The sequence below is a fragment of the Coregonus lavaretus genome, assembly GCF_964263955.1.
Source record: "Coregonus lavaretus genome assembly, contig: HAP1_SCAFFOLD_702, whole genome shotgun sequence".
Lineage (NCBI taxonomy): Eukaryota > Metazoa > Chordata > Actinopteri > Salmoniformes > Salmonidae > Coregonus > Coregonus lavaretus.
In genome coordinates, this window is record NW_028163467.1 from 231,635 (window position 1) to 244,232 (window position 12,598).

At 43.3% G+C, this 12,598-nt stretch overlaps 1 protein-coding gene across 1 annotated transcript in view; it reads left to right on the forward strand.

Moving 5' to 3' along the window:
* The window catches only part of rbm26 (RNA binding motif protein 26), a 46,553-nt gene extending 35,297 nt beyond the window's left edge, over positions 1 to 11,256 (forward strand). The window contains exons 17-21 of the mRNA XM_084192983.1: positions 4,243 to 4,347; positions 4,583 to 4,786; positions 7,336 to 7,422; positions 8,148 to 8,261; positions 9,037 to 11,256. Of these exons, the coding sequence (XP_084049109.1) occupies positions 4,243 to 4,347; positions 4,583 to 4,786; positions 7,336 to 7,422; positions 8,148 to 8,261; positions 9,037 to 9,126 (600 nt within the window). The 3' untranslated portion in view covers positions 9,127 to 11,256. The remainder of the gene's footprint in view (positions 1 to 4,242; positions 4,348 to 4,582; positions 4,787 to 7,335; positions 7,423 to 8,147; positions 8,262 to 9,036) is intronic.
* Positions 11,257 to 12,598: the final 1,342 nt, after the last annotated feature.

Genomic DNA, 12,598 nt, shown 5'->3' on the forward strand with positions numbered 1-12,598 from the left:
TCAGACTGACTATCTACCACAGACAGACTGCATCAGGGTGTTTATCAGACTGACTATCTACCACACAGACAGACTGCATCAGGGTGTTTATCAGACTGACTATCTACCACACAGACAGACTGCATCAGGGTGTTTATCAGACTGACTATCTACCACAGACAGACTGCATCAGGGTGTTTATCAGACTGACTATCTACCACACAGACAGACTGCATCAGGGTGTTTATCAGACTGACTATCTACCACAGACAGACTGCATCAGGGTGTTTATCAGACTGACTATCTACCACAGACAGACTGCATCAGGGTGTTTATCAGACTGACTATCTACCACACAGACAGACTGCATCAGGGTGTTTATCAGACTGACTATCTACCACAGACAGACTGCATCAGGGTGTTTATCAGACTGACTATCTACCACACAGACAGACTGCATCAGGGTGTTTATCAGACTATCTACCACACAGACAGACTGCATCAGGGTGTTTATCAGACTGACTATCTACCACACAGACAGACTGCATCAGGGTGTTTATCAGACTGACTATCTACCACACAGACAGACTGCATCAGGGTGTTTATCAGACTGACTATCTACCACACAGACAGACTGCATCAGGGTGTTTATCAGACTGACTATCTACCACACAGACAGACTGCATCAGGGTGTTTATCAGACTGACTATCTACCACACAGACAGACTGCATCAGGGTGTTTATCAGACTGACTATCTACCACACAGACAGACTGCATCAGGGTGTTTATCAGACTGACTATCTACCACACAGACAGACTGCATCAGGGTGTTTATCAGACTGACTATCTACCACACAGACAGACTGCATCAGGGTGTTTATCAGACTGACTATCTACCCCACAGACAGACTGCATCAGGGTGTTTATCAGACTGACTATCTACCACAGACAGACTGCATCAGGGTGTTTATCAGACTGACTATCTACCACACAGACAGACTGCATCAGGGTGTTTATCAGACTGACTATCTACCACACAGACAGACTGCATCAGGGTGTTTATCAGACTGACTATCTACCACACAGACAGACTGCATCAGGGTGTTTATCAGACTGACTATCTACCACACAGACAGACTGCATCAGGGTGTTTATCAGACTGACTATCTACCACAGACAGACTGCATCAGGGTGTTTATCAGACTGACTATCTACCACACAGACAGACTGCATCAGGGTGTTTATCAGACTGACTATCTACCACACAGACAGACTGCATCAGGGTGTTTATCAGACTGACTATCTACCACAGACAGACTGCATCAGGGTGTTTATCAGACTGACTATCTACCACAGACAGACTGCATCAGGGTGTTTATCAGACTGACTATCCACCACACAGACAGACTGCATCAGGGTGTTTATCAGACTGACTATCTACCACAGACAGACTGCATCAGGGTGTTTATCAGACTGACTATCTACCACAGACAGACTGCATCAGGGTGTTTATCAGACTGACTATCTACCACAGACAGACTGCATCAGGGTGTTTATCAGACTGACTATCTACCACACAGACAGACTGCATCAGGGTGTTTATCAGACTGACTATCTACCACACAGACAGACTGCATCAGGGTGTTTATCAGACTGACTATCTACCACAGACAGACTGCATCAGGGTGTTTATCAGACTGACTATCTACCACAGACAGACTGCATCAGGGTGTTTATCAGACTGACTATCTACCCCACAGACAGACTGCATCAGGGTGTTTATCAGACTGACTATCTACCACAGACAGACTGCATCAGGGTGTTTATCAGACTGACTATCTACCACACAGACAGACTGCATCAGGGTGTTTATCAGACTGACTATCTACCACACAGACAGACTGCATCAGGGTGTTTATCAGACTGACTATCTACCACACAGACAGACTGCATCAGGGTGTTTATCAGACTGACTATCTACCACAGACAGACTGCATCAGGGTGTTTATCAGACTGACTATCTACCACAGACAGACTGCATCAGGGTGTTTATCAGACTGACTATCTACCACACAGACAGACTGCATCAGGGTGTTTATCAGACTGACTATCTACCACACAGACAGACTGCATCAGGGTGTTTATCAGACTGACTATCTACCACAGACAGACTGCATCAGGGTGTTTATCAGACTGACTATCTACCACACAGACAGACTGCATCAGGGTGTTTATCAGACTGACTATCTACCACACAGACAGACTGCATCAGGGTGTTTATCAGACTGACTATCTACCACACAGACAGACTGCATCAGGGTGTTTATCAGACTGACTATCTACCACAGACAGACTGCATCAGGGTGTTTATCAGACTGACTATCTACCACACAGACAGACTGCATCAGGGTGTTTATCAGACTGACTATCTACCACACAGACAGACTGCAACAGGGTGTTTATCAGACTGACTATCTACCACACAGACAGACTGCATCAGGGTGTTTATCAGACTGACTATCTACCACACAGACAGACTGCATCAGGGTGTTTATCAGACTGACTATCTACCACACAGACAGACTGCATCAGGGTGTTTATCAGACTGACTATCTACCACAGACAGACTGCATCAGGGTGTTTATCAGACTGACTATCTACCACAGACAGACTGCATCAGGGTGTTTATCAGACTGACTATCTACCACAGACAGACTGCATCAGGGTGTTTATCAGACTGACTATCTACCACACAGACAGACTGCATCAGGGTGTTTATCAGACTGACTATCTACCACACAGACAGACTGCATCAGTGTAGGCTACTCTGGATCATGATTCTAAATCATTTATAATTTTAATTTAAAAAAAAAATTTTCTTCTAAATAATCTACATTTCTCAGATTTTTCCCAGCCCTAAAAAATGGTGTCCTGATGGGGTTTAAGCGTTGTTGTGGACGTAGAACATCCAATGTTGTAGTTTTTTTGTTAAGTGATTTTTGAGAGTGAAAAAAAAATCAGTTCTCCCCTTTTGTTTAGTCGTTTGTTTAACGTGGCTTGGCTTTTGGTATCAAGTATTGGTTCATTTAGTTCTGCCTTTTAGCAGAGAACAACACATGACAGTTTGAAATCTGCAGTGAATCCATTTGGTCTCTTTTTCTTTGCTGTTGCAGTAAATCTATTCAAATAAATGTAAGAACACAAAGGGCATGTTCATTTAAAAGATGGCTAGTCATTATTAGCCTGGTTCTGTATGAACATTTTACATTTTAGTCATTTAGCAGACGCTCTTATCCAGAGCGACTTACAGTTAGTGAGTGCATACATTATTTTTTTATTTTATCTTTTTGAATTTGTTTTATTTTTTATTTTTGTTTTATATTTTTCATACTGGCCCCCCGTGGGAATCGAACCCACAACCCTGGCGTTGCAAACGCCATGCTCTACCAACTGAGCTACATCCCTGCCGGCCATTCCCTCCCCTACCCTGGACGACGCTGGGCCAATTGTGTGCCGCCCCCATGAGTCTCCCGGTCGCGGCCGGCTACGACAGAGCCTGGATTCGAACCAGGATCTCTAGTGGCACAGCTAGCACTGCGATGCAGTGCCTTAGACCACTGCGCCACTCGGGAGACTGAACCCTGCACACACACACACCACGTGTGTGGCTCAGTTGGTAGAGCATGGCGGTTGCAACGCCAGGGTTGTGGGTTCGATTCCCACGGGGGAACCAGTACAAAAATGTATGCGCTCACTTCTGTAAGTCTCTGGATAAGAGCGTCCTGCTAAAGGACGTAAACGTAACAAGCTAACAGAAAATATGCCAAGCAGTTTTGAAGAAAGAGGAGTGTGAAATGTTTTCTCCTGTCTGTCTGTCTGTCTGTCTCTCTGTCTGTCTGTCTGTCTGTCTGTCTCTCTGTCTCTCTGTCTCTCTGTCTCTCTGTCTGTCTGTCTGTCTGTCTGTCTCTCTCTCTGTCTGTCTCTCTGTCTCTCTGTCTCTCTGTCTCTCTGTCTCTCTGTCTGTCTGTCTGTCTGTCTGTCTGTCTCTCTCTCTGTCTGTCTCTCTGTCTCTCTGTCTCTCTGTCTCTCTGTCTGTCTGTCTGTCTGTCTCTCTCTCTGTCTGTCTCTCTGTCTCTCTCTCTCTCTGTCTCTCTGTCTCTCTGTCTGTCTGTCTGTCTGTCTGTCTGTCTCTCTGTCTCTCTGTCTCTCTGTCTCTGTCTGTCTGTCTGTCTCTGTCTCTCTGTCTGTCTGTCTGTCTGTAGGCTCAGAAGGAGTTGCTGGACACAGAACTGGACCTTTATAAGAAGATCCAGTCAGGAGAAGACGCTGTTCAACTGAAGATCAGATACACACAACTACAGTTAGAGGTAGGGTTCAACTGAAGGTCAGATAGACAGTTACATCTATCTGATGAACTAGCATTCACCTTCAATCACTTACATGTTCAATGTACTGTCTCTGTTCAGCCACTTGGGGGTGCTCACACACTGCGTTTTCTTCTTCATGGCTCTTTGTTGCATCTTATAGCTTGCATTGTGTGTGTGTGTTGAGGTAACATTTGAGCATCGTGTGGCTGTCCCCCCCCTCTCCTCTCCTCTCCAGGCAGCTAAGAGGGGGATCCTGGCTCCAGGGCGGGGCAGAGGGGCCCATGCTAGAGGCCGTGGGTCCCTGAGGAGCAGGGGTAGGGGTAGGGGGTGCCGGGGTAGGGGTCTCCCTGCCCACTCCACAGTAGACCACAGACCCAGAGCCCTGGAGATCTCTGGGTTTACAGACGCTGACCTCCAGGACCTGCTGCCACACTTCGCTGTAAGTTGGACTTCTTGAACCCCTGTCTGGTTTAAACTAGTTTTAATGAACCCTGTCTGGTTTAAACTAGTTTTAATGAACCCCTGTCTGGTTTAAACTAGTTTTAATGAACCCCTGTCTGGTTTAAACTAGTTTTAATGAACCCCTGTCTGGTTTAAACTAGTTTTAATGAACCCCTGTCTGGTTTAAACTAGTTTTAATGAACCCCTGTCTGGTTTAAACTAGTTTTAATGAACCCCTGTCTGGTTTAAACTAGTTTTAATGAACCCCTGTCTGGTTTAAACTAGTTTTAATGAACCCCTGTCTGGTTTAAACTAGTTTTAATGAACCCCTGTCTGGTTTAAACTAGTTTTAATGAACCCCTGTCTGGTTTAAACTAGTTTTAATGAACCCCTGTCTGGTTTAAACTAGTTTTAATGAACCCCTGTCTGGTTTAAACTAGTTTTAATGAACCCCTGTCTGGTTTAAACTAGTTTTAATGAACCCCTGTCTGGTTTAAACTAGTTTTAATGAGCCCCTGTCTGGTTTAAACTAGTTTTAATGAGCCCCTGTCTGGTTTAAACTAGTTTTAATGAGCCCTTGTCTGGTTTAAACTAGTTTTAATGAACCCGGTCTGGTTTAAACTAGTTTTAATGAGCCCCTGTCTGGTTTAAACTAGTTTTAATGAACCCCTGTCTGGTTTAAACTAGTTTTAATGAACCCCTGTCTGGTTTAAACTAGTTTTAATGAACCCGGTCTGGTTTAAACTAGTTTTAATGAACCCCTGTCTGGTTTAAACTAGTTTTAATGAACCCCTGTCTGGTTTAAACTAGTTTTAATGAACCCCTGTCTGGTTTAAACTAGTTTTAATGAACCCCTGTCTGGTTTAAACTAGTTTTAATGAACCCCTGTCTGGTTTAAACTAGTTTTAATGAACCCCTGTCTGGTTTAAACTAGTTTTAATGAACCCCTGTCTGGTTTAAACTAGTTTTAATGAACCCCTGTCTGGTTTAAACTAGTTTTAATGAACCCCTGTCTGGTTTAAACTAGTTTTAATGAACCCCTGTCTGGTTTAAACTAGTTTTAATGAACCCCTTTCTGGTTTAAACTAGTTTTAATGAACCCCTGTCTGGTTTAAACTAGTTTTAATGAACCCCTGTCTGGTTTAAACTAGTTTTAATGAACCCCTGTCTGGTTTAAACTAGTTTTAATGAACCCCTGTCTGGTTTAAACTAGTTTTAATGAACCCCTGTCTGGTTTAAACTAGTTTTAATGAACCCCTGTCTGGTTTAAACTAGTTTTAATGAGCCCCTGTCTGGTTTAAACTAGTTTTAATGAACCCCTGTCTGGTTTAAACTAGTTTTAATGAACCCCTTTCTGGTTTAAACTAGTTTTAATGAACCCCTGTCTGGTTTAAACTAGTTTTAATGAACCCCTGTCTGGTTTAAACTAGTTTTAATGAACCCCTGTCTGGTTTAAACTAGTTTTAATGAACCCCTGTCTGGTTTAAACTAGTTTTAATGAGCCCCTGTCTGGTTTAAACTAGTTTTAATGAACCCCTGTCTGGTTTAAACTAGTTTTAATGAACCCCTGTCTGGTTTAAACTAGTTTTAATGAACCCGGTCTGGTTTAAACTAGTTTTAATGAACCCCTGTCTGGTTTAAACTAGTTTTAATGAACCCCTGTCTGGTTTAAACTAGTTTTAATGAACCCCTGTCTGGTTTAAACTAGTTTTAATGAACCCCTGTCTGGTTTAAACTAGTTTTAATGAACCCCTGTCTGGTTTAAACTAGTTTTAATGAACCCCTGTCTGGTTTAAACTAGTTTTAATGAACCCCTGTCTGGTTTAAACTAGTTTTAATGAACCCCTGTCTGGTTTAAACTAGTTTTAATGAACCCCTGTCTGGTTTAAACTAGTTTTAATGAACCCCTGTCTGGTTTAAACTAGTTTTAATGAACCCCTTTCTGGTTTAAACTAGTTTTAATGAACCCCTGTCTGGTTTAAACTAGTTTTAATGAACCCCTGTCTGGTTTAAACTAGTTTTAATGAACCCCTGTCTGGTTTAAACTAGTTTTAATGAACCCCTGTCTGGTTTAAACTAGTTTTAATGAGCCCCTGTCTGGTTTAAACTAGTTTTAATGAGCCCCTGTCTGGTTTAAACTAGTTTTAATGAACCCCTGTCTGGTTTAAACTAGTTTTAATGAACCCGGTCTGGTTTAAACTAGTTTTAATGAACCCCTGTCTGGTTTAAACTAGTTTTAATGAACCCCTGTCTGGTTTAAACTAGTTTTAATGAACCCCGGTCTGGTTTAAACTAGTTTTAATGATCCCCTGTCTGGTTTAAACTAGTTTTAATGAACCCCTGTCTGGTTTATATGAATTTCATTTGGAATGTTTGTTGGAGAAAATAGCTGTTCAATTTCTTGAAATTGTTGAAAACCAAATGGTTGTCAGTAGTGCTCTGATATCGGTTTGCTTGGGTGAATGAATGAGTTCAGACTCCTGGACTAAGAGACCGGCGAGTTCATCTTTTATTCCATCTTTCATCTTGTTGTTCTCCTTTCTGCAGCAATTTGGAGAGTTGGAGGACTGTCAGATAGACGATACTTCCTTTCTGGCTGTTATCACCTACAGGAGCAGACCAGAGGCTGAACAGGTAAAGGGTTAAACACCGTCTTTCAACCTAAGGATACACCGCTGGACATTGAACCCAGTGATACACCGCTGGACATTGAACCCAGTGATACACCACTGGACATTGAACCCAGTGATACACCACTGGACATTGAACCCAGTGATACACAATTGAACCCAGTGATACACCACTGGACATTGAACCCAGTGATACACCACTGGACATTGAACCCAGTGATACACCATTGAACCCAGTGATACACCACTGGACATTGAACCCAGTGATACACCATTGAACCCAGTGATACACCGCTGGACATTGAACCCAGTGATACACCATTGAACCCAGTGATACACCACTGGACATTGAACCCAGTGATACACCGCTGGACATTGAACCCATTGATACACCATTGAACCCAGTGATACACCACTGGACATTGAACCCAGTGATACACCGCTGGACATTGAACCCAGTGATACACCGCTGGACATTGAACCCAGTGTTACACCGCTGGACATTGAACCCAGTGATACACCGCTGGACATTGAACCCAGTGATACACCACTGGACATTGAACCCAGTGATACACCGCTGGACATTGAACCCAGTCATCCTTTACCTTGTCCTCACGTCTTCCTCACTCTTTCTCTCCCTTCCTCTCCTCCTTGTCCGCTGTGTTCCCTCCCTCTCTCTCTCTCTCTCTCTCTCTCTCTCTCCATCCTTCCTTTCCCTCCCTCCCGTAGGCGGCGGTGCACGGTGTTCGTCTGAACAGCAGCGAGTTGCGTCTGTCCTGGCACAAGCCTGCCGTCTCCCTGACCTCCCAGGAGCCTGACGAGCAGGAGGCAGATCATGACGAGGTGAAGGGGGGTGTTGTTTTGACAGTTACGGAGTAATGGATGTTTATGCTGATGGTTGTAGAAGTGTTTGGAGAATGAGTGTGTTGGGCACAGCGCTTCACGGGAAAGGCTTTCTCAAAGGCCACACTCATCCAATGAAAAATGAGACAATGGGAGGCAGAAATGTAAGGTGGTTTGTTTCTCTATTAGCTTGATGCCTCACTAAATGATTCTGCTGCTCTGTCGTTCACTACGTACTTTAGTCTGAGACTGCCGTCGTCCAAGTCCTTTTGTGGTGACGAGGCGCGCAGGAGAAGTTGTTCAAGACCTAAGTCATCAGCGATTTGGATCATCTCTAACCGATCAGAGTATCAAAGCCAATAAAACATGTCAAATCGCTTTACCAACGCGTGTGTTCTGGCTCTGGTCCAACCCATCGGTTTCTGGACCGGTCAGACGGTCCCGAATGTGTTGGCATTCGGTGAAGGGTACTCAGATCCAGACTCATTGAGGAGAAGAGGGCGGCAGGTAGCGTAGAGGTTAAGAGCGTTGCTGGTTCAAATCCCTGAGGTGAAAAATCTGCCGGCGTGCCCTTGAGCAAGGCACTTAACCCTAATTGTTCCTGTAAGTCGCTCTGGATAAGAGCATCTGCTAAATGACTAAAATGTAATGAAACTAACATCCTTGGACGTAGCGTTTGGCCAGATCAATGAGTTTGGATAGCCAGGGAATATCTTTCTACCTTTTTTCATTCATTATAAAAGTGTTTGTCTCACCCTGTCTTGTCCCTTTGTAGTTCCAGGAAGAGTCGCTGATTGATGATGCGTTGCTACAGGACGACGATGAGGAAGATGATGACAACGAGCCCCGCCCCTGGCGCAGATGAAGACGGCCCTGATTGGACGAAACGCTAACGCAACTTTTTATTGCTTTGCAGTTTCTGATTGGCTGTCTGTTTTTGAAACTTCTAGGTGCATTTCACTATGGTTAGAACCTAAACAGCTAATTCATTCTGTTGTACTGATTCAATAGATTACTAGACAAAGTACTGTTGGAGGTTCATGGAAATACTGTTTTTTTTTTTTTCTCTTCCTGCTTTTCATTTGTACAAATAGTTTGATAACATTAAGATGGTACAGTTTATTTTTGCTTATTGGGTAGAAATGATCTGATACCAGATGACTTTAGAAAAATGGCATTGACCGAACAGATCAAATGATGCCATAAGAGCATTGTGTTGAACGCTGTGCAATGTTTAAAAGTGAGAACCGCAGAAGGGCGAAGTTACTAAATGATGTGTTGACTGTGTGATATTAAGGTTGCTTCTTGTGTAAATATTTTATGTCTGGATTTTAATGATTTGTATGACAGCTTTGCTTCTCGATTCTTCCTTGGATTTATTTTTGAAATGTCAAAAAAAAAATAAAGACTAGAAATGGTCCCCCCCAAAAACAATCAGCTGCAAAAAAACAAACAGAAAAAAAACATTGGAGAATCCTGCAGCTGTGATGGCATTGATGAAATAAACAAAACCAGCTGGAAAAAAAACATCCCACAAAAAAGCTGACAAAATAAAGACCATAAAAAAATAAAAATAAACTTTTTCACAAAAAGAGCAAATTTCCATATGGTTTTCCATTTTCCATAAAAAAATGGTAAAGAGCAGAAAACAATTTTCCATGTCCACACTTGGTGAGGCTCGGTGTCAGTAAGATGGTATCTCTTGGTATGGTATCTCGGTAACGGTAAGTTCTGTTTATCTCTTGGTATGGTATCTCGGTAACGGTAAGTTCTGTTTATCTCTTGGTATGGTATCTCGGTAACGGTAAGTTCTGTTTATCTCTTGGTATGGTATCTCGGTAACGGTAAGTTCTGTTTATCTCTTGGTATGGTATCTCGGTAACGGTAAGTTCTGTTTATCTCTTGGTATGGTATCTCGGTAACGGTAAGTTCTGTTTATCAACAGGACATATTGTCTCTTAGACCTGGGACCAGAGGACAACAGGACATATTGTCTCTTAGACCTGGGACCAGAGGACAACAGGACATAATGTCTCTTAGACCTGGGACCAGAGGACAACAGGACATATTGTCTCTTAGACCTGTGACCAGAGGACAACAGGACATAATGTCTCTTAGATCTGGGACCAGAGGACAACAGGACATAATGTCTCTTAGATCTGGGACCAGAGGACAACAGGACATATTGTCTCTTAGACCTGGGACCAGAGGACAACAGGACATATTGTCTCTTAGACCTGGGACCAGAGGACAACAGGACATAATGTCTCTTAGACCTGGGACCAGAGGACAACAGGACATATTGTCTCTTAGACCTGGGACCAGAGGACAACAGGACATAATGTCTCTTAGATCTGGGACCAGAGGACAACAGGACATAATGTCTCTTAGATCTGGGACCAGAGGACAACAGGACATAATGTCTCTTAGATCTGGGACCAGAGGACAACAGGACATATTGTCTCTTAGACCTGGGACCAGAGGACAACAGGACATATTGTCTCTTAGATCTGGGACCAGAGGACAACAGGACATATTGTCTCTTAGACCTGGGACCAGAGGACAACAGGACATAATGTCTCTTAGATCTGGGACCAGAGGACAACAGGACATATTGTCTCTTAGATCTGGGACCAGAGGACAACAGGACATAATGTCTCTTAGATCTGGGACCAGAGGACAACAGGACATAATGTCTCTTAGACCTGGGACCAGAGGACAACAGGACATATTGTCTCTTAGATCTGGGACCAGAGGACAACAGGACATATTGTCTCTTAGACCTGGGACCAGAGGACAACAGGACATATTGTCTCTTAGACCTGGGACCAGAGGACAACAGGACATAATGTCTCTTAGATCTGGGACCAGAGGACAACCTGACCTGATAGACACTTCCTCTTCTGATCAACAATACATTTTGGATTTTACTTTTGAAATGTTCATGCCATGATTTGTAATAATGGTGATCATTTGTAATAAATTATGTGTGTGTGTATATAATACATGTTTCCTATGTCTTGGTCTCTTCTCTGAGTAATGATAACATTTCAGTGGATGTCTGTATTGGAGATCCTGTGGCAGTTATAATGTGTCTATAACGTGCTGTTTAGCCTGTACCTATAATAATAATAATAATAATAATAATAATAATAATAATAATAATAATAATAAGCCATTTAGCAGACGCTTTTATCCAAAGCGACTTACAGTCATACCTCTACCTGTCCTGCTGTGAAGGACTTATAACGTGCTGTTCAGCCTGTACCTCTACCTGTCCTGCTGTGAAGGACTTATAACGTGTTGTTTAGCCTGTACCTCCACCTGTCCTGCTGTGAAGGACTTATAACGTGTTGTTCAGCCTGTACCTCCACCTGTCCTGCTGTGAAGGACTTATAACGTGTTGTTTAGCCTGTACCTCCACCTGTCCTGCTGTGAAGGACTTATAACCTATTGTTTAGCCTGTACCTGTCCTGCTGTGAAGGACTTATAACGTGTTGTTCAGCCTGTACCTCTACCTGTCCTGCTGTGAAGAACTTATAACGTGCTGTTTAGCCTGTACCTCTACCTGTCCTGCTGTAATGGACTTATAATGTGTTGTTTAGCCTGTACCTCCACCTGTCCTGCTGTGAAGGACTTATAACGTGTTGTTTAGCCTGTACCTGTCCTGCTGTGAAAGACTTATAACATGTTGTTCAGCCTGTAACTCTACCTGTCCTGCTGTGAAGGACTTATAACGTGCTGTTTAGCCTGTACCTCCACCTGTCCTGCTGTGAAGGACTTATAACGTGTTGTTTAGCCTCTACCTCTACCTGTCCTGCTGTGAAGGACTTATAACGTGTTGTTCAGCCTGTACCTCCACCTGTCCTGCTGTGAATGACTTATAACGTGTTGTTTAGCCTGTACCTCTACCTGTCCTGCTGTGAAGGACTTATAACGTGTTGTTTAGCCTGTACCTCCACCTGTCCTGCTGTGAAGGACTTATAACGTGTTGTTCAGCCTGTACCTCTACCTGTCCTGCTGTGAAGGACTTATAATGTGTTGTTTAGCCTGTACCTCTACTGCTGTGAAGGACTTATAACGTGTTGTTTAGCCTGTACCTCTACCTGTCTTGCTGTGAAGGACTTATAACGTGTTGTTCAGCCTGTACCTCTACCTGTCCTGCTGTGAAGAACTTATAACGTGTTGTTTAGCCTGTACCTCTACCTGTCCTGCTGTGAAGGACTTATAACGTGTTGTTTAGCCTGTACCTCCACCTGTCCTGCTGTGTAGGACTTATAACGTGCTGTTTAGCCTGTACCTCTACCTGTCCTGCTGTGAAGGACTTATAACGTGTT